Source organism: Leptonotus elevatus, chromosome 14, assembly GCF_054856555.1.
Source record: "Leptonotus elevatus isolate MCC_2025b chromosome 14, RoL_Lele_1.0, whole genome shotgun sequence".
Lineage (NCBI taxonomy): Eukaryota > Metazoa > Chordata > Actinopteri > Syngnathiformes > Syngnathidae > Leptonotus > Leptonotus elevatus.
Genome location: NC_141252.1, coordinates 19,429,130 through 19,448,581, shown reverse-complemented (window position 1 = coordinate 19,448,581; position 19,452 = coordinate 19,429,130). Strand labels below are relative to the sequence as shown.

Here is a 19,452-nt window from a genome sequence, read left to right as displayed (position 1 = left end):
TCCAGAGCCTTTAGGAACTCCGGGCGAACCTCATCCACCCCCGAGGCCCTGCCACCGAGAAGCTTTCCAACCACTTCAGTGACTTCGACCCCAGAGATAGGGGAGCCCACCTTAGAGTCCCCAGACCCTGCTTCCTCAAAGGAAGGCGTGTCGGTGGAATTGAGGAGGTCTTCGAATTATTCTCCCCACCGATTCACGACGTCCCGAGTCGAGGTCAACAGCACCCCATCTCCACTATACACAGTGTTAATGGCGCACTGCTTTCCTCTCCTGAGACGCCGGATGGTGGACCAGAATTTCCTCGAAGCCGTCCGGAAGTCGTTCTCCATGGCCTCACCGAACTCCTCCCATGTCCGAGTTTTTGCCTCAGCGACCACCGAAGCCGCATTCCGCTTGGCCAGCCGGTACCTGTCAGCAGCCTCCGGAGTCCCACAGGCCAAAAAGGCCCAATAGGACTACTTCTTCAGCTTGACGGCATCCCTTACCGCTGGTGTCCACCAGCGGCTTCGAGGATTGCCGCCCCGACAGGCACCAACCACCTTACGGCCACAGCTCCGATCGGCCGCTTCAACAATGGAAGCGCGGAACATGGTCCACTCTGACTCAACGTCCCCCGCCTCCCCCGGGACAATGGAGAAGCTCTGCCGGAGGTGGGCGTTGAAACTCTTTCTGACAGGGGATTCTGCCAGACGTTCCCAGCAGACCCTCACAATACGTTTGGGCCTGCCTGGTCGGACCAGCATCTTACCCCGCCATCGGAGCCAACACACCACCAGGTGGTGATCAGTTGACAGCTCCGCCCCTCTCTTAACCCGAGTGTCCAACACATACGGCCGCAAATCCGATGACACGACTACAAAGTCGATCATCGAACTGCGGCCCAGGGTGTCCTGGTGCCAAGTGCACATATGGACACCCTTGTGCTTGAACATGGTGTTCGTTATGGTCAGTCCGTGACGAGCACAGAAGTCCAACAACAAAACACCGCTCGGGTTTTGATCGGGGGGGCCGTTCCTCCCAATCACGCCCCTCCAGGTCTCACTGTCATTACCCACGTGAGCGTTGAAGTCCCCCAGCAGAATGAGTCCCCAGGGGGAGCGCTCTCCAGCACACCCTCCAAAGACTCCAGAAAGGGTGGGTACTCTGAGTTGCTGTTCGGTGCATAAGCACAAACAACAGTCAGGACCCGTCCCCCCACCCGTAGGCGGAGGGAGGCTACCCTCTCGTTCACCGGGGTAAACCCCAACGCACAGGCGCCTAGCCGGGGGGCAATGAGTATGCCCACACCTGCTCTGCGCCTCTCACCGTGGGCAACTCCAGAGTGGAAGAGGGTCCAGCCCCTCTCGAGAGGATTGGTACCAGAACCCAAGCCGTGTGTGGAGGTGAGTCCGACTATATCTAGTCGGAACTTCTCAGCCTCGCACATCAGCTCGGGCTCCTTCCCTGTCAGAGAGGTGACATTCCATGTCCCCAGAACTAGCTTCAGTAGCCGAGGGTCGGACCGCCAAGGCCCCCGCCTTTGGCTGCCACCCAACTCACTGCACACCTGACCCCTTTGGCCCCTTCCACCGGTGGTGAGCCCATGGGAAGATATTGCATTCACTTAAAAAAATAATAATAATCAGTTTTTCTGACTATTTTTGGGGGGTGCTTTGTTTTTTTGTGATTTCTTTTTTCTGTTTCTCTTATGATTTTTCTGAATATTTTTTATGACAGAAAAAAATATTCAGTAAAACAGAAAAAAAATCTGAAAAACTGAAAATAAAAATAAACAAAGCCCCCCCCCCCCCCCCCCCCAAAAAAAAAATTGGTCAGATTTTTTTCCCCCATCATTTTATTTTGTGGACTGACAAGACAAAGATTAAACTTTTTCTACACCTGGTGTAAAAATAATAATGATTACTTAAACAATGAATTATGCTGTCTAGCAGAAAATCTTTTAGGTGATTTCACTTCTTTTAGGTGATTTCACTTCTGAATGGCTGAATGAAAAAAAAATCCCATTGAGATGCTGCAGTAAATGAGCATTAAATTTGGAAAAATCCTCTTATATGGCATAGTTAAACAATTCTGTGACGTAAACGCTTAATTTCAGTTCTTGCTGCCAAGGGTAGTGCAAGTAATTACTAGTTCCAAGTGGCAATTACTTTTTCACACAGGCTCAGGTAGGTTTAAGTTTTTCCCATTCAAAATAAAAGCATCCTTTACAAATATAATTTTATATTTACTTGGGTTATCTTTATGAGATATTAAAATTGTATTGATGATGTGTAACGTGAAATAAACATGCAACAACAACAAAATTGGGCGGTGGAAAATACTTTTTCACAGCCCTGTGCAAAGCAGGCCAGAGGATATGGAGTTGAAAACATCCCATAGACTCTCAGCCCTTTGTTAGTTTCCAGAGTAACCAAGAAGGGTGAAGGTGCGGGCATGACGCAACCCTTAAATTTATTCGAGCTTAGGAACAGCAGAAGCTCGAAAGGCAGCAATGCGTACTATGATACTGCCAGTACACTCAAATATGACCACGCTATTTGTTTTTGAATGTGTATAAACATGATCAGTGTGTTAGATGGTCTTTGGAGCAGCTGGGGGGGGGGGGGGGGGGTTGGAGTAGTCTCGACAGCAGGTGATATCTTGTTACAGTGCTTTACACAAAAGGGAACAGGGAGAGGTGAGAGATACCATACTTCCATTCACACACATGCGTTCACATACACAAAAGTGTCACACTGTAGTGGGTGTTGGCACAGTCACATCGGTTTTGTGCCGTCTACTCATCAAAAAATTCCAATAAGCATATTTCACAAATGTGTTAGGGTGTGTGCGCATCAAGATTATTTTAGAAAACCAAAATTCAAAAAACATTAGTTTTCGTTAACGAAATAAAATACAAACGAAAATTATTTTTGAAAAACGAAAACTAATTGAAACTACAGTTTATGTTTACAAAACTAACTAAAACTAACTGTAGCAAAATGTCCTTTGTTTTAGTCTTTGGTAATTAATTTAATGCATGAGCCGTAGGGCATGATTTTAAATGTGATTTTAAGTATATTTATTTAACCCGAATAAGGACGTTTGAGAGTGTCACACAGAAGTGACGTCATCTACCAGCAGCCAATAGGAAAGCACCTTCAAATGACGTTGCTCCGAGGCAACAACAGGTAAGAAATTAGTTACTTTTCTCATTTTACCATAGTGTTTATACAATTTTGCGCACAAGCACAGGTGACAAATCCAGGTCCAGAAAGTAAAAACCCTGTCACAGTTTGGCTTTAACCCCAGGTGCTAGCTAGCTAGCTAGCTAGCTAGCTAGTTTACCTGCTAGGGAGCTAGCTAGCTAGCATCAATGGCTAAAGCCAAACTGTGGCAGGGTTTTTACTTTCTGGATCTGGATTTGCCACCTCTGCGTACAAGTAATACACACAAAAATAAAAAAATAAACTAATACTGAAACTAACTAAAGCTAAACTAAAACTAAGACATTTTTAAGTAACTACAACTATTAAAAACTAACAGAACCACCCTGAAAATGTATTAAAACTAACTAAATTTAAAAAAACAAAAACTCAAAACGAAATAAAAACTACATAAAATGAAAATTCCCAAACTATAATAATAACTAGGTGTGCATTTGTGTATGTGTTTTCAAAACTGAGTATCTGACCGTAGAGATCACCCACCCACCGAATTAACCCCAGACTGTGCAGAATAACCCACTTCAAAAGTGTGTGTACAGACTGTTCAGACAGAAAGACACACGGACCCACACCATTAGTTGAGATGCATTAAGTATGGGTATGACTATAGTTGGTGGTCTAATGACTTGGCGTGGGTCAAATTATTAATTCATTTATTTGGCGCTCTGTTTTTCTATCAAAAACTGCCTCCTCTTGCACTTCTCCTGCTGCTGGTAGGCCGGGAGCCAGGTCCACTCCGCAGCATGTTTTTTGTTACTTTTATTTTTTTTACTATGATTTCCTGTTATGTCATACCTTGGGCCATCACAAGTTGATAGGGACTACAACCAACTCGGAGTCGTTTGGTCACAGGGGCCAAAAAAAACACCTTTTGGGAAAAAGCTTCTGGCGAAATTGTGTAATTGCAAATGACAAGGTACAGCAACTGCATAAATAGTCAGAAAACTCTAAAATTGTGCATGGTGTATCCTGACACATGGGAGAACTAGCAGGAAAATAATCATGGGCTTCCTGTATTTCGATTCTCAAATATCACCCTCAACATAACCTAAAAGATAAAAATTAAAAAAATGTCTCTCCGCCTGACAAATTACCATCAAAACAAATCCATTTCAAACAATTTATTATACATCTCACTGCCTCAAATGTATATTAAAAACTTCCCACATTTGTAACCTTCAATTTAAGTCCAAGATGATCTTTCTATCCGAAGCATTAGAGGAGCTATGACCAAAATACTCCACTGTACCCTAAATTGGAAAATAAAAACCTGGAAATTCTGGAATAACCATTCCAAATGGGATAAAGCTATTTTTCTGCATCTAAATAAAATCTTAAACAATATTTGAAACATGGATTATGTAATACTATACTATCTATATATATAAGTGAATTGCATAAAAAGTGAATAACTTTATGTCCCCAAGTGGACCAGGGTGTCAAGACGCAACATTTAACATGATCACACAAAATTTGGGAACCAAATAGGAGATTTAAAAAAGAACAAGATCCTGACAAGGAATAAAAATGACTTGTAAAGTTCTGGTTCTTTTATCATGAATGCTTGCTATACTAATAATAACAACCGGGAGACTGCATATTCTCAGTTGAACTATTTACTGGATGTCAGAAAGATCGAGTTTACAGGAGTCTTATCCACTGAATGCACAAGAAGGTCTTCAAAATTCAAAATAGTCTCTACTCTTATACTGTCTTGGCTGCCCAACCACATGGGGGACAGCTCAGCCTAGCCCATATGAAAATGTGTGACCTGATGGTCTTAATTGGTTTCAACTGGATAAGTGTGCCAGAGTGCAGATAGATAGAAAGGCGCCAAGCCAGGACAGGACACAACGGCCTAGCTCAAGTCGCCCATCTACTCATTAAGAGGCCTAATCTAACAGACTTGTGAACATTTTTAAATAATAGATTAGCATTCTGTGTAGCCAAATGGAGAAATAGTGAAGTGCACCTTAATTATTAAATTGAACTATAATAAAATATAACTGGATTTTAATCATCCTCTTCTTCCTCTACCTGATCATCATCCATATTTGTACGGATGTCATCCTCATCTATTTTCTCTTCTGCCAAGACATCAACAAAGGCTTTGGGCAGTGGTGTCACCCTCAAAGCATAGTGGTTCTAACTTGCCAGTCTCTGTGTTCATGTGAAATCCATGGTCGAGAGGGGATGGGATCTCTGGGTAGTGCTCATGAGCTCTCTTCCAGACACATACAGTGTCTTGCAAAAATATTCACCCCCCTTGAGTTTTTCAACATTATAGCACGGGACGACCACAAACAAATATATTTCCCTGGAATTTTATGTGAAAGTTAAACACAAAGTAGCACACAATTGTAAAGTGAAACAAAGTGTTAATCTTATTTTAAACTTGTTTTACAACAAATAAACTGAAAAGTAGGGTGTCCAAAAGTATTCGTCCCCCTTGAAACAATCATTTGTCAAACCCCCTTTTGCTGCAATTACAGCTTCAAGTCTTTTAGGGTATGTCTCGATCAGTTTTGCACATCAGGAGGCTGAAATTTTTGCCAATTTCTCCTTGCAAAACTGCTCCAGCTAAGCTAGGTTAGATCACTCCACAGATTTTCTATTGGATTTAGATCAGGACTTTTGCCTTTTTTTTTTACTATTCCATTGTCGCTTTAGCTGTATGCTTCGGGTCATTGTCTTGCTGCAAGGTGAGCCTTTGTCCCAGTCTCAGGTCTATTGCAGACCCCAATAGGTTGTCTTCCGAGATTGCCCTGTAGTTGGCACCAACCATTTCAAGATTGCCCTGTATTTGGCACCAACCATCTTTCCTTCCACTCGCACCGTAGTCCTGCATGTTTTCGAGGTTTCTTTACTCCAACACACCTGATTCAATGATCACTATCATTATCAAGCTCCTGCAGAGCTTGCTTATGAGCTTAAATATGAATCAGCTGTGTTGAACGTGGGAAATCTCTCAAACATGCAGGACTCAGGCCCTCAACAGCCGGACTTTGACACCAAGCCTTTGTTGACGTCTTGGCAGAAGAAGAAACAGATGAGGATGACTTAGCAACTGATGAAATCCATACAAATACGGATGATGATCAGGAAGCGGAAAAAGAGTATGATTAAAATGGTAATTCTGCAACAACAAAACAAAAAACGCTAATAAACACTCAATATGCGTTGTCCAAAAAGGTTACCTGTTTACAAGTATCGGTTGTCTTCATGAGTATTCGATACCTTAGGCTGATATTTGTCTGATACCGATATCTGGGATAGGTACTCACCCATCCGTACTAACTTACGGAATCAAATCCATATTGGAAACCTTTTTCAAATAAATAGATATTGAATCAAATGGAATGGATTTGCGACCTGTAGAATCAAAATGAAATTGAATCACAACCTAAAAGAATGTAAATGGAATCTAAATGTTCTTAACAATGACTGTGCTATTAAATGCGATTCACTGATTTCTGACAGCTCTAACACAGCAACCGTCATAGAGCTTCATGAGGTATTAAATCCTAAATGAAATGTTAACTTGGTGCTGACACGGTGACTCCTCCTTGTGCAATCTAACTGAACTTTGAGACTGCGTCCCTCTAGTCGAGGGGTGTGTGTTTGTTCGGTGGGCCGGTCGGGTGGCTTAGTATGCACAGAATATTACCGGAGCATTTGAGAACATTTGTCTCTGGCAGTAGTAAGAACAGACACACACACACAGTTCACACACAAGACTTTGCATGTAAAGTCTAGGTTTACTAGCAAACACTCGAATGTGGTTCACACACTAATGTGGTTCTCAGCCCTGCCCATGCTATTTTTGTTAGTTAGTACTCGATATAAAAAGGTTCGCTTACATTGTAATTTTGGCAAATTAGGAAGAACGGATGGATAATAATACTTTTTAATTGACAACCTGTTAAAAGACTTCCAAATAGCAACTCTAAAGCTCAAAAGCGGAAGCATTTTACTGTCTGATTGATATTTTTAGAGTCTTGCCAAGCCTAATGGAAGGTGTTGATAAAAGTTATCTAGCTGCTTTCATCTGCATTGCTTGCTTAACATAAAAGACAGATGAACATTTATGTTGCTGTCATCATGAACCTCAACTTCTTTATACAAGACAATCCATGATAGGCTTATCACCATGTTGTCTGCTTTTTAGTCTCTTTCTGGAATATCAAGTTGCTAATGTTTTAAATCCTTGTGACGTTTACAGTAGGTTTCGCTTTACCTAAAAATAGGGTTGGACTTGGACCAATATGGTTTTTCATGGAAGTCAATGCTGATTTTGGGCAGGAAAAAAACGACTGATTAGTGATTTATTTAAAAAGTATAGAATGCATAAATCAGAGGTAGACATTCCATCAATATTGACAAAAGGTCCGTCAATCCGTCAATGACGTGTGCCCATTTTGTTGACAATTGACGGGAAACTTTGAAAAATGTACAAATTTAGCATTGACGAAAGGGAAGGTTTTGTCCGTTAATGTAATCGTCAATCAGTCAATACATTTGGCAATCCGTCAATGACGGACGTCCTATTTTGCTGACGGATTAACAAATGACGATTGACTGTATATATATATATATATATATATATATACACACATATACATATATATATATATATATATATATATATATATATATATATATATATATATACATACACATACACACACACACAGTGCTTAGCATAAATGAGTGTAATATAAATATAATGTAATATAAATATATATATTGTTTTTATTTCCGTTTATATTTATTTTTGGGGGGGATTTAATTTTTTAATTATATTTTTTATATCCATTTTTATTTCACTTTTAGTCATTTATTTATTTATTTAGTCATTTATTTATTTGTAATTTTGGCAGTTTTGATCCTCCATATGTTCGTACAGTATTTATCGCATCAAAGTTGATGAGGCATGTCAGAAGACACAAACAAATGTCAGCCCTTTAAACAGAGAAACAGACAGTTTATTGTGTGATGAATAATGTGTGAATGGTCTTTTGTGAGCATGCATACCTGATAGTACGTCCTGATGTGTCCTGTGAGAAGGGTCAAGTTGTGAAGGCGAAGCGACACATCATTGTTCACATTCTTGTTCAGCCTTTGATTGTTTGGACTGGGGTCACTATGGAGACAAAAACACACACCGAGAAGGTTTAGCTTGATGGCCGTTACGCCTATTTGAGACAAGGATCAACAGAAATAAGTGGCTTTGTTCACAATGAGGATTTATTGCATTACATGTCACTGTGTGCCAGTCTCATTTGCATATGAACTGCGTGTGAGCATGAAAGGTTGGCAACATTGCCTGACCTGGCCTTATGGGACATGAGAATAATGTCAGAGCTCAGTTCTACGCTTAGAGCTTCACCGGAGATGTAAAAACATCCAACGGTTTTTATTGGACACTGCGCCCCTAATTACAAAAATGTATTTCATTCATTTGAAATATAGATATCATGCTAAGCTGTCCAACATTCTTGTTCTGGGAGGTTGCTCTGCTCTACTTGTAAGTCTGACAGCTATTGGACACAGGTATTGTGTGATGCTTCCTTCTCCCAGATACTCTTAAAGTATTGCTCCGTCACAGCATCGGGTGGGTCTGTTTTTTGGTCTTGCTACCTTGTCACTGAGAGCAGACCAGGCTTTCCCCCAGTGCTTTATTAGCTTGGTGCAGAGGTGGCAAATCCAGGTCCAAAAAGTAAAAATTCTGCCACAGTTTAGCTTTAGTCATTGATGCTAGCTAGCTAGCTAGCTCCCTAGCAGGTCAACGAGCACCATGGGAGCTAGCTCCACATCCAGAAAGTAAAAATTCTGCCGCAGTTTGGCTTAAGCCCCAGGTGCTAGCTAGCGAGCTCCCATGGTGCTCGTTTATCTGCTAGGAAGCTAGCTAGCTAACTAGCATCAATGGCTAAAGCCAAACAGTGGCAGGGTTTTTACTTTCTGAACCTGGATTTACAACATCTGGCCCTGGTGGCCCACCAGGCTAAGCGTCAGATTTTTTTTCAACCTCTTTAGCTTTGCTTCTAGACAAGAAAATACAGTATGCTGCTTTACACAATATGAATTTAAGAAATAAAACTTTTGATTATGGGTGTATTCAGGCCAGAAAAGTATTTTAGTCCGATTGTTTCGTCCGGACCAAAAGCGGACTTAATTTTTTCCGTTTGGTGCGGTTTATATTCACACTGTGCTTTTTGCAATATAGTTGACTATATTGTGTAATCACGTCAACCGCGTGACAATCTGTGCTCTCATTGGACAAAAATGACGTGGGCTGAACGCATAACCAAACCCGGAAATAGAGGAAAACATGAAATTCCGACGTGCTGCATATGCCATGCATATTTGTGGCATTATTAGATGCAAGATATTTGCGAACGTCACTGGCAGCTCATTCAACGGGGGTTCCGTGACGCTGTTTCTAATTTTGGAACGCGTCGTCGATTGCGTGCAGTAACCAGAGGAGCAGTAGCGCTCCGTGTTCACACCACAACATGCTGACAACATCGTGGCTAAACAGAATACGGAAGATTATGAATGAATCTAGCACAATATTCACTACCGGGCAATATTCCCCCCGCGATGCTCGGCCACGGTGGCTTGTTAAGCCCAAAAAGGCGCATATGTGCTGTAGTTGGAGCGGATCAGCCGTGGTTTGTATTCAGACTGCCAAGCGAACCGCACCAAGTGCGTTTGGAAGCGGACCGAGACCACCTCAAAAAGTGGGTCTCGGTCCGCTTGTTTGGTCCACGCCAGGATTAGTTTTGTGTGTTTAGACCTGCACAAAAGATCAGCGTGGGAAACAAACTCTGGTCCGTTTAAAGCGGACAAAACAGTGCAGGTCTGAATACACCCTATATAAAAAATAGGGGTGTCAAAATTAGTGTGTTAATTTTGAGTTAATTTAAAATTCCTTTAATGCCTCTAATTTTTTTAACGCGCGATACCGCCCCTTACTTGGAAAGCCTTTACTGGGGGAATTCCAGTCGCAACGCAACAGACACATGCACATCAAAATTTAGCAGTAATTAATTTCATAATAATGCATGGATTTGTGGAAACTGAGGTCAAGTTGTATTTTACTATTTTAAAAATATTTGACAAGTTACTTCATGTTAAATTTTAGATAGCTCTTAATATGAAAAGAAAAATGCACCGAGCTGTCACCAATGTCTCACAAGTGCAATTATGCCATCTAGTGGTAGAAAAGTGACCTCAACACAAATCAATATCACACTATTTTTTTATAGTACAGTACATCTTTTTAATTTTAACTCTGTTTTATTAATTATGAAATTACTGTATCAATGACTAAAAGATGCAGACATTATTCTATTAGTTTAAAAATGTGTTCCTCTTTTATGTTAACAAGAGTATGAAAACTTAGAAAAAAATATTTTATTGTACATTTTATTGTAGATTTAAAATAGATATAAAATTTGAGATTAATCGTGAGTTAACTATTGAAGTAATTCGACACACCCACACACAAACGTTTGCCTTTGTATCATCGTGGGGACATCTCATTGACATGATGCATTTTCTAGCCCTTTCCCCTAACCCCAATCATCAAAAATGATTGCCTACCCCCATTCCTTACCCTAACCTCAATCATAACCCAATTCGAACCTAAACTCTAAAACCAGGTTTTGACTCTCAAAAAGAGGTCTGAACTTGTGGGAACCACCAAAATGTCCCGAGAAAGGTAGTTAAACCTGTAAAAACACACGTGTATGGGCCCCACAATGTAGCAAAGACAAAGGCACACACACAAGATAAAATAACAGATTTACTGAGTGACCTTCCTTTTAATACCCCTCCCATCTCCTCGATGCTGACCACCTCCTGTTTAACCCACTTTCTCGTACATACCCTACAAAACCTAAATCCTGCCTTGGGGGCAGGGGCCAGTCAGTCCAGGGGGCAATCACTGAGTGGAGAACAATAGCATTATTATAACATATCTGAAAACAATGAAGACAGACATGAACATGTGGTGTGATTGGGGACACGGGAATATCTGGATAGTACATCCACCCAGTGAGGAGAATCAACTGCCCAAAAGTAGTAGAATTACTAGTAGTATTACCCTTATGGGGGCAGAATTTCTGTTCAAAGGTCGACATGCACAAAGCCTGATATTGTGGGTTTGACTTGTATGTGGCAGAAAAGTCCAAAAAGTATCACAAAGCACCTGCTACCTGGGAATCCAACTCCCTCCAACTCAATAACTCCAAATCTGAAACAATACTGTTCAACCTGCCAAATACCGCTCAAAATATTCAATCTGGCCTTGGTTCCTTGGTTGGTAATTTCACGTCGTCTACAGCCAGAAACTTGGGAGTCATCTTGGATTCAGATTTCACCTTCATAACCAATATCAACAAAGTCATCCAATCGTGTTTGTTTCATTTGCATACCAATCATTACTTACTAAAAACAACCTAGAATGACTGATTGATTCCCTTATTTTCTCCAGGTTACATTATCGCAAGTCACTACTCTTCGGTGTTGATCAATAATCGCTCTCTGGCCTCCAGCTGGTTCAGAATGAAGCAGCTAGGCTTCTCATTAATTCCAATAGGTAGCATCACATCACCCCAATTTTAGCATCACTGCATTGGCTGCCAGTCCATTTGAGAACTGATTTTAAGACGATTTTAAAACACATATGGGACTGGCCTTGAGCTTTTAACCACACTGTAGAGTACATTTGACTCTATTCAGAATGGTACCAAATAGACTCAGTTTTAGAGTAACATTTACACTTGGAAGAGAGTAAAATAACGAATTGAAAAAAAAGAAATATCGCTCAAGTCAGCTGGAATCTTCGTAACTCCTAGAGACCAAAAAATGTGTTTGGTCTCCTTTTGGATATAAGCAAATAGTAGGAGTGGCATAGCTCAGGTGGTAGTGTGGCAGTCTCCCAAGCAAAAGGTCGTGAGTTGGTTCCTCAACCCTTGAGTGACTTTTTTTTCTTCAGTTTTTCATTTGACTCTCTTCAAAGTGTAAATATTACTCTAAAACTGTGTCTATTTGGTCCCACTCGAAATAGAGTCATATTTACTCTACAGAATTTATTGTGCACCTATGAGCCCCAGAGGTGGCAAATCCAGGTCCAGAGAGGAAAATCCCTACCACAATTTGGCTTTAGCCATTGATGCTAGCTAGCTCCCTAGCAGGTAAACGAGCACAATGGGAGCTAGCTAGGGAGCTAGCTAGCTAGCACCTGGGGCTATAGCCAAACTATGGCAGGGTTTTTACTTTCTGCACCTGGATTTGCCACCTCTGATGAGCCCACAATCTCAAATCCTCAGCATTTTCCGCCAGAGCGCTTGTTAGTTTTAAATGATTACGTTGTTCGCATTTTTTCTTTAATATGTATTCTAGTTGGTCTGTCAAAGCACTTAACAAAAACATGTTTTTTAAAGGCGCTATGCAAATAAAATTTATTAACCAATATCCTTTTTTCAGGACCAATACAGATACTGATTATTAGTAGTCAAGGAGGCCGATAACTGATAATTGCCAAAATATCGGCCCCGATAATCGGGTCTATCACTTGTAGTAATAATCGTAGTACTATTAAAGTTGATTGGATAGCATAATATCTGATATAACGAATGATTAGAGGATATTAAAACTGCCACATTTCATGTTGATACCCCGCCCCACCCACCGCCCATTCTCACCCTACCATGCTACAAAGCCACCTCACCATTTCCGGCAAATACACTATTCAGTTAAATGTCACTTGTCAAGATTCCACATACTGCAAACTATGATGAATCATTAAATAGTAAAAAACAAAAATAACATTTTAATATAATTTGTTGGAATGATTTACCATGGGAAAAGTATTTTTTGATATCTGAAAGTAATTTGGAAAAAAATCCCAATTCATCAATAAAGGGAAATTGTTCAAATCACAATGAAAATTTACAGCACTCAGTCCAAATCCACAAAAAAATGGTCTATGTTACACTGCCCAACTATTTTTTGTTGAAATCAACTATAGTTACACTGAAATATTATACACAAACAAAATATAATCATCCAAACGGGATCCCACCTTTTTCTTGAGATCATTTTTCCAGGATTTTTCATCTGCTACACAAGTTATCCCAACATACACTAATAAATTCTCCCCTCAAGTTTTGGAGAAGTGTTATGTTCTGCAATTATTAGGGATAGACCGATTATTGGCTGGGCCGCTTAGCTGCACCGATATTCAGCATTTTGACGAATATCGGCATCTGCCATTTTGAAGAATCATACGGTCGATAATAGATCCATTTTGAAAATTGTTCAAAGAATAATAATCAGGGAACTAATTATTTAAATAAGATGCTTCTGACCCTGGGAACTCTCTGCATTTTCTGTCTTTGTTTAAAATTAAAACTAAGATAAGTAACATTTTAATATTTCAGATATTTTGAAATAAAAAAACAACAACCTGTATTTACTGTAGCAAACAATAAGGAGCCATTTGCTCAAGCTTTTATTTAACTTTTGAAGACATGCTACTGCCCCTGAAAGATTCCTGAACTTTTTGTTAGATTTGTAAAACAAAAATATCTATTGACTAGGATTTTTTTTTTTTTTAACTCCAACCTTAAACATTGTTCAATAAACATGATTTTTTTTTTTTTATAAAATAAAATAAGAGCTGAAGTTTGCGTTTTTAAAATTTGTGATACCAATATTTTCCCTTTTAGTGAAAATGAATATCGGCTCCAAATATCTGTTATCGGCGTCCTTGACTACTAATAATCCGTATCAGTATCGGCCCTGAAAAAAACATATTGGTCCAGCTCTAACAATTATACATTATATCTTGTACATTTTAACCAGATTGTTTCCGTTTTACCAAATAGTGTACAAAGTTGGCCAAAAATTTAAAAAAGCTGTTCAAAAGGTCACAAGACTAATATACGATCTCACTTGGATGTTGACACCTAAACGACTTTCATTGGTAAGTAAATCAAGACGATAGAATGCAGCTGTTAAAATTAATGAAATCTTCATGAAATGAAAATACACTAAATTACTCCCTGTGAAGAAGACAGCAGTTTTAATATCGTGTTTCAGTGAAAGTACAAAAAAAACTATTTTCTCATTGAAAAAACATCCGTTTATGTCTTGATTAGTTTTATCGTAAATTATCGTGGATTTATTACCTGACCAATATCGATAATCGCAGTATTGTCATATCGTAAGATAATTGTTATCGTGAGCCTTGTATCGCATATTGTATCGTGAGGTACCCAGAGGTTCCCACCCCTATTCTATAGTGCTCCTCAACCCTGGTCCTCGGGGACCGGTATCCAACCTGTTTTCCATGTCTCCCGCAGCCAACACAGGTGATTCATATCATCAGCTAATTAGCAAGCTCTGGAGAAGCCTGATAACGATTCCCACCTGTGTTGGCTGTAGGAGACATGGAAAACAGGCTGGATACCGGTCCCTGAGAACCAGGGTTGAGGACCACTACATAATGTTAATACTTGGGCGGGCCACCCAAGTAAACTGGCCACCACCCAAGAAGTTTTCAAGAAAATGTTAAATTATATATATATATTTTTTTTTTAAACGTGTCGCGACCAGATATACCACATGTAACATTAGTTCGCCGTCACTCACTTGTGGATCATGAGGTTAGAGGAGACACAAGTAACAGGACTGAGAACACCCCCTACCATCTCTCGCCCACCCTCAGTCTACCCACCCAAGTAGATTTAAAATCTGTGGGAAACACTGTATAAGATGCAAGTAATAAACCTTTGTTGTGTTAGCATATCTCACGCATATCTTCAGCCTGTTGTCCATTCTTTATTAATAATATAACTTTCCTTCCAAGATGACGTAATATCAGTTTTTGGTCAAGTAGTTTGTAAAATAAATTACCCGCAAAAAATGCGACTTGTACTCCAGTGCGATTTATGTTTTTTTTTCTACCTAATTATACATTTTTGGCCCAGTGCAATTTATACTCCGGAGCAACTTATCGTCTGAAAAATACGGTATACAGTATTTTAATAGAGCTGCATTCCTAATGTTTTTGTCATTCACATACTTTGTATTTTCTGTCTCTGCTGTCGAACAATAGCGCAAATACAAAATACTGAGTGAAATGTGGCCCAGTAAGACTACTTACCTACCTGTTGTTTTAGCCTACCTATCTCAAAGCCGTCGCCATGGTCGCTGCGGCTCTACTAAAACCAGAGATGTATTTAATCTCAGAGTGCACAGCCCAAGGAGACGGTATGCCCACTACAATTCTCTGTCACTCAACAGAGGAGAGAGAGGGAGAAAAACCTCACACTCGATATACTGTGCTACAGCAACACGCTTTAAAATTAAAGTTACCAGTTTTGGTGCTTCTTAAGAGAAAATAAATCCTTACTTGGGCCTTAAGTCAGTAAATCTACCAACAAATTTATATGAAACTGTGCAGCAAAACTGTTCTAAGGGAATATGGGATTTGATTGGTTGAGAGCATCACATAAATGGCCATCTGTTATGAACTGTAAACTGTATTAAATAATAGAGAATTTCTGAAACAGCGCAGACGGAAATGTTGTCTAGTTGAAGGCATAAATGCTTAACTCATGCAACCCCAAAAATGTATAAATACGTTTATGTTCTTTTTTTATGCTAGAGCATACAAAAGGCTTTGATACAGCTTCTGACATGAAGAGGTCACTTAAAGCAATGGTAGTTATTACAAAAAACAGCGAGCAGGTGGCAGCAGAGTAAAGAGATCCGCCAGGGCCATGTTGCAAAAAGCTCTTTTTGTCAGTGTTTTCAACAGGAATGTGAATAATGAGGAAACTTTGCTATATTCTAATGCTAATTCCTGCAAAACGGAAACAGATAGAAATATACTTGTTTTTCCTGATGAAAGAAAAGACCCTAATCTTTCTTTTGTTGTTGTTCTTGTTTTTATAGCAATAGAACAGAATATTCTGTGGACCTTGCAAAATCAGTGAAAATTCAGTAAAACAACTGGGAGCAAAGGGATTGCTTCAGTGAAAATGGCTGGGAGTGAATGAGTTAAGAAAGAGCACCAGTTGTTTTACAGTCACTAGTTTGAGTGGCCAAACCATTGGGCGCGTCCCAAGCTTGTGGACAGGCCGAATCCAGGATACTAGAGTGTCGCCAACTAAAATCGGATTGGTCTACCTACCTACCCACGAAACACTAAAACAAGACAACAATGTGTTGAGACATTATCAGCATGGTCAAAGATGCTAGCTCGATCTAACTAGATTGAACGCCAAGTCAAGCACAATAACTAGTAACCCGCCTATCTCCCAAAGTCAGCTTGGATAGACTGTAAAACATTTTTTTTTAAATGATTGTCCTCATTGGCCAGGCGGGGTACAACATCTGGACTGGTCACCAGTCAATAATAGCGTCAATTCTGAACTATTTTACACAAGGAAATACTATGTGCTAATGCTTGTGATATGTTCATCAGATTTGCCATAACATAAGCACAAGATACTTGTGCGCAAGAACAACTACAGAAGAAGACACCCTTGATTGTAACTGTTGACAGCAAATCCAGCACTGACATCTTGTTTGGCTGTCAGTTAGTCCTGATGTACAAGTATTTTTAGTCCGTATTACTTCAACTATACATTTAATTTATCAATTCAATTACACTAACTCTACAAGCTTGACTCAGTACAAACACTGACTGAAGCTAAAAAACGATTCAGCTTTTAATGGCAAAACGAACACTTTTAAGAGCATGAGCACATCTGGCTGCGACGTTGACAATTTGAAACAAGCCAGTCAGGATGTGGTTGCAGAAACTCACTCACATAGATGCACACAGGATACCATTCATGCAGTATATCCTGTCCACATAGACCAAAGAGCATTTGTCAACTGAATCATGTCAGCAAGACTCTCACAAAGCGTTACCTACATTTGTGTCATGATCTTGTGCAGAAAGACACCGTCCACAAGCTCGACGAACATGTTGACGCGCTCCTCTGAGCCCGCATTGTCACATGACCCCAGTGGACCCAATGTCCGCACCTTGAGACAAACAATAAGAAGACAAAAAATATTAGACACAATTAACTTGTCAATTCCTACTTATGGTTTTAGAGGGTTTGAAGTTCTAGACATGTTCCGGACAGAGGCTAAAAGATCACGTAGCTACAGTTGCACCAGAGGAATTAAAGTAGCACTAAGGAACTTTTCAACCTTAATAAAATATTTTCATAACTCTTCTGATGAAACATGGACTTTAAACTAGTTGAATGGTCCCTTTGCCATGGCCTGAGTTTTTTTTTTTAAATAATTTTTACTGGTACTAAACAACTTTGAGGAGGATGGTAGGAACACTGCCACACACAAAACTACAAATGTGCTGAATACTTTATGGCATACATCACTTCCCCCTTTCCCCATTCGTTACAAAGACAAGTCAATTTGAATGCCGCAAGCTAAAAAAATTACGCAATGCGCTTGTGAGAAACATGGTCTTCCTTCAGGCGTAACGTTACCGACCTTGTCCATATGGCCATAATCAAAGTAAACTAAAAGTTCCTTAGTGTTGCTTTAAACTGTTACAAGTCAAACTGTGAATTACTTTGAAACCAAGAGCAAATCACCTATGAAAAAAATTATGCGAGACATTCAATGTTTCATTATGACACTGGTATTTCAGTATGCAATTTACAGTATGCAATGTGTTTTCTGCTTTCTGACCCTATTTTTATGAGATTTTTTCTGAGAAAATAATATGGTTGGCCAGAAAAGGTCAACAGGATGTGGGCCAAGGACAAACAGGAAGTACCACAGGGTTATTAACCTGAAGCCTGGTTTGATTTGAGGGCCTCAAGTAGACCGCAGCCACAAATAAAAATCACAATCAGTTTATTTTCATTTGCTCAGTGACCAAAACGCGTTTGCTTTCCACTCAAAACTTGACATTTAAAATTGTGTTAAATCATGAAACTGGTGTTTTAGTGGAAAGTTAGAACAAAATAAGGTTTGTTTTGAGGTCAACTAAACCTGACAGTTTATTGACATGTTTAAATCCTGTTCGAATCAGGGACACATTGATACTGAGGTGTCTCATTTTAATATTTGTTTACTGTGGGAAAACTCTCTCGGCTATGAGTTTCCAGCCTTTGGTTGTGCACTTTATTCGCTATTAATATTGACGTTTTAACAATTGTATTTTCATACGTTTTAAAATATTCATGTATTTTTCTATTTGCTATTAGATCCTATGACACGATGGATGAAGTGTCTCTGTATGCATGTACACTATCAGTATTCTGGCAGGGGGCAAACATGGCTCTCCCACTCACCCACAACACGAGCGGCGACTCCAGGAAGGCTGCCAGCAGCTCGGAAAGAGTCTCATCCATGATGCCGAATTCGGCCCAGCTCCCTGTTGATCAGTCAGTCGATGCTGGCGGCAGGCTCGCAGCAGGTCTCCACGCAGGGCAGAACAAAGCCGCCGCGAGGCATCGACCTCCCCCGGATGAGCTTTCTCTTCACTCACTATTGTTTCGCGCTGTCCCACTTCGCTCGACGCACGGTTTCATGTTCCAAAACGCGCCAAACTCGTTAAAAGCCGTTCATGGTAGTTCTTAAGGGCGCCGCAAACATGTCGAGTGGTTAAAGTGGTCAAATAAACAGTTTATTCCACGTCTCGGACAAAACTCTTGATGTAATCTAAACTTCGCCAGGACAGTCGCTCGCGTTGTCAAGGATACGCGACTCGGCCGTAAAGCAGCAAAAAAATCCGCGAAAAACAAGAAGGCAAGGCAGATATTTAAAAAGTAATGAATAAAATTAAACGCACACGACTTGTAGCAATTTAGTGTTGTTGCTGGCGTTTTCTTTCACACAAAAGATATTTCCACATCCCATCCACCCACTTCGCCCTTCAAATGACAATATGCGCACCAAACTGATTTGAGAGCGGGGAGCACCAAGTGCAATGTGATTGACGACAGTTTCATCCAATCAGTTTCTAGAAATTCAAAAGTCCCCGCCTTTTACGACGAATTAACCAATTATTATTCCGTAATTCGGTAGCGCTTTCACTGGGAGTGACGTCAGAACCAACAATAACCAGGAGGACTTTATGAGAACATATACTCGCTCGCTGTAATTAGTCGTATTCGCATGTGTATATTGTCAAATTGTATAGATAGTTTTTACACCAACTTTATCAAATGTTGAAATA

General features: G+C 40.1%; 1 protein-coding gene across 2 annotated transcripts in view; it reads right to left on the bottom strand.

Annotated features, from left to right (window-relative positions):
- ccdc88c (coiled-coil and HOOK domain protein 88C) overlaps positions 1-19,142 on the bottom strand; it is a 72,173-nt gene extending 53,031 nt beyond the window's left edge. For both annotated transcript variants that reach the window (XM_086094310.1, XM_086094311.1), the window contains exons 1-3: positions 18,566-19,142; positions 17,167-17,279; positions 8,241-8,349 (exon numbers count right to left, since the gene is read on the bottom strand). In XM_086094310.1, coding sequence (XP_085950436.1) covers positions 8,241-8,349; positions 17,167-17,279; positions 18,566-18,625 — 282 coding nt within the window. In that variant the 5' untranslated portion in view covers positions 18,626-19,142. The remainder of the gene's footprint in view (positions 1-8,240; positions 8,350-17,166; positions 17,280-18,565) is intronic.
- Positions 19,143-19,452: the final 310 nt, after the last annotated feature.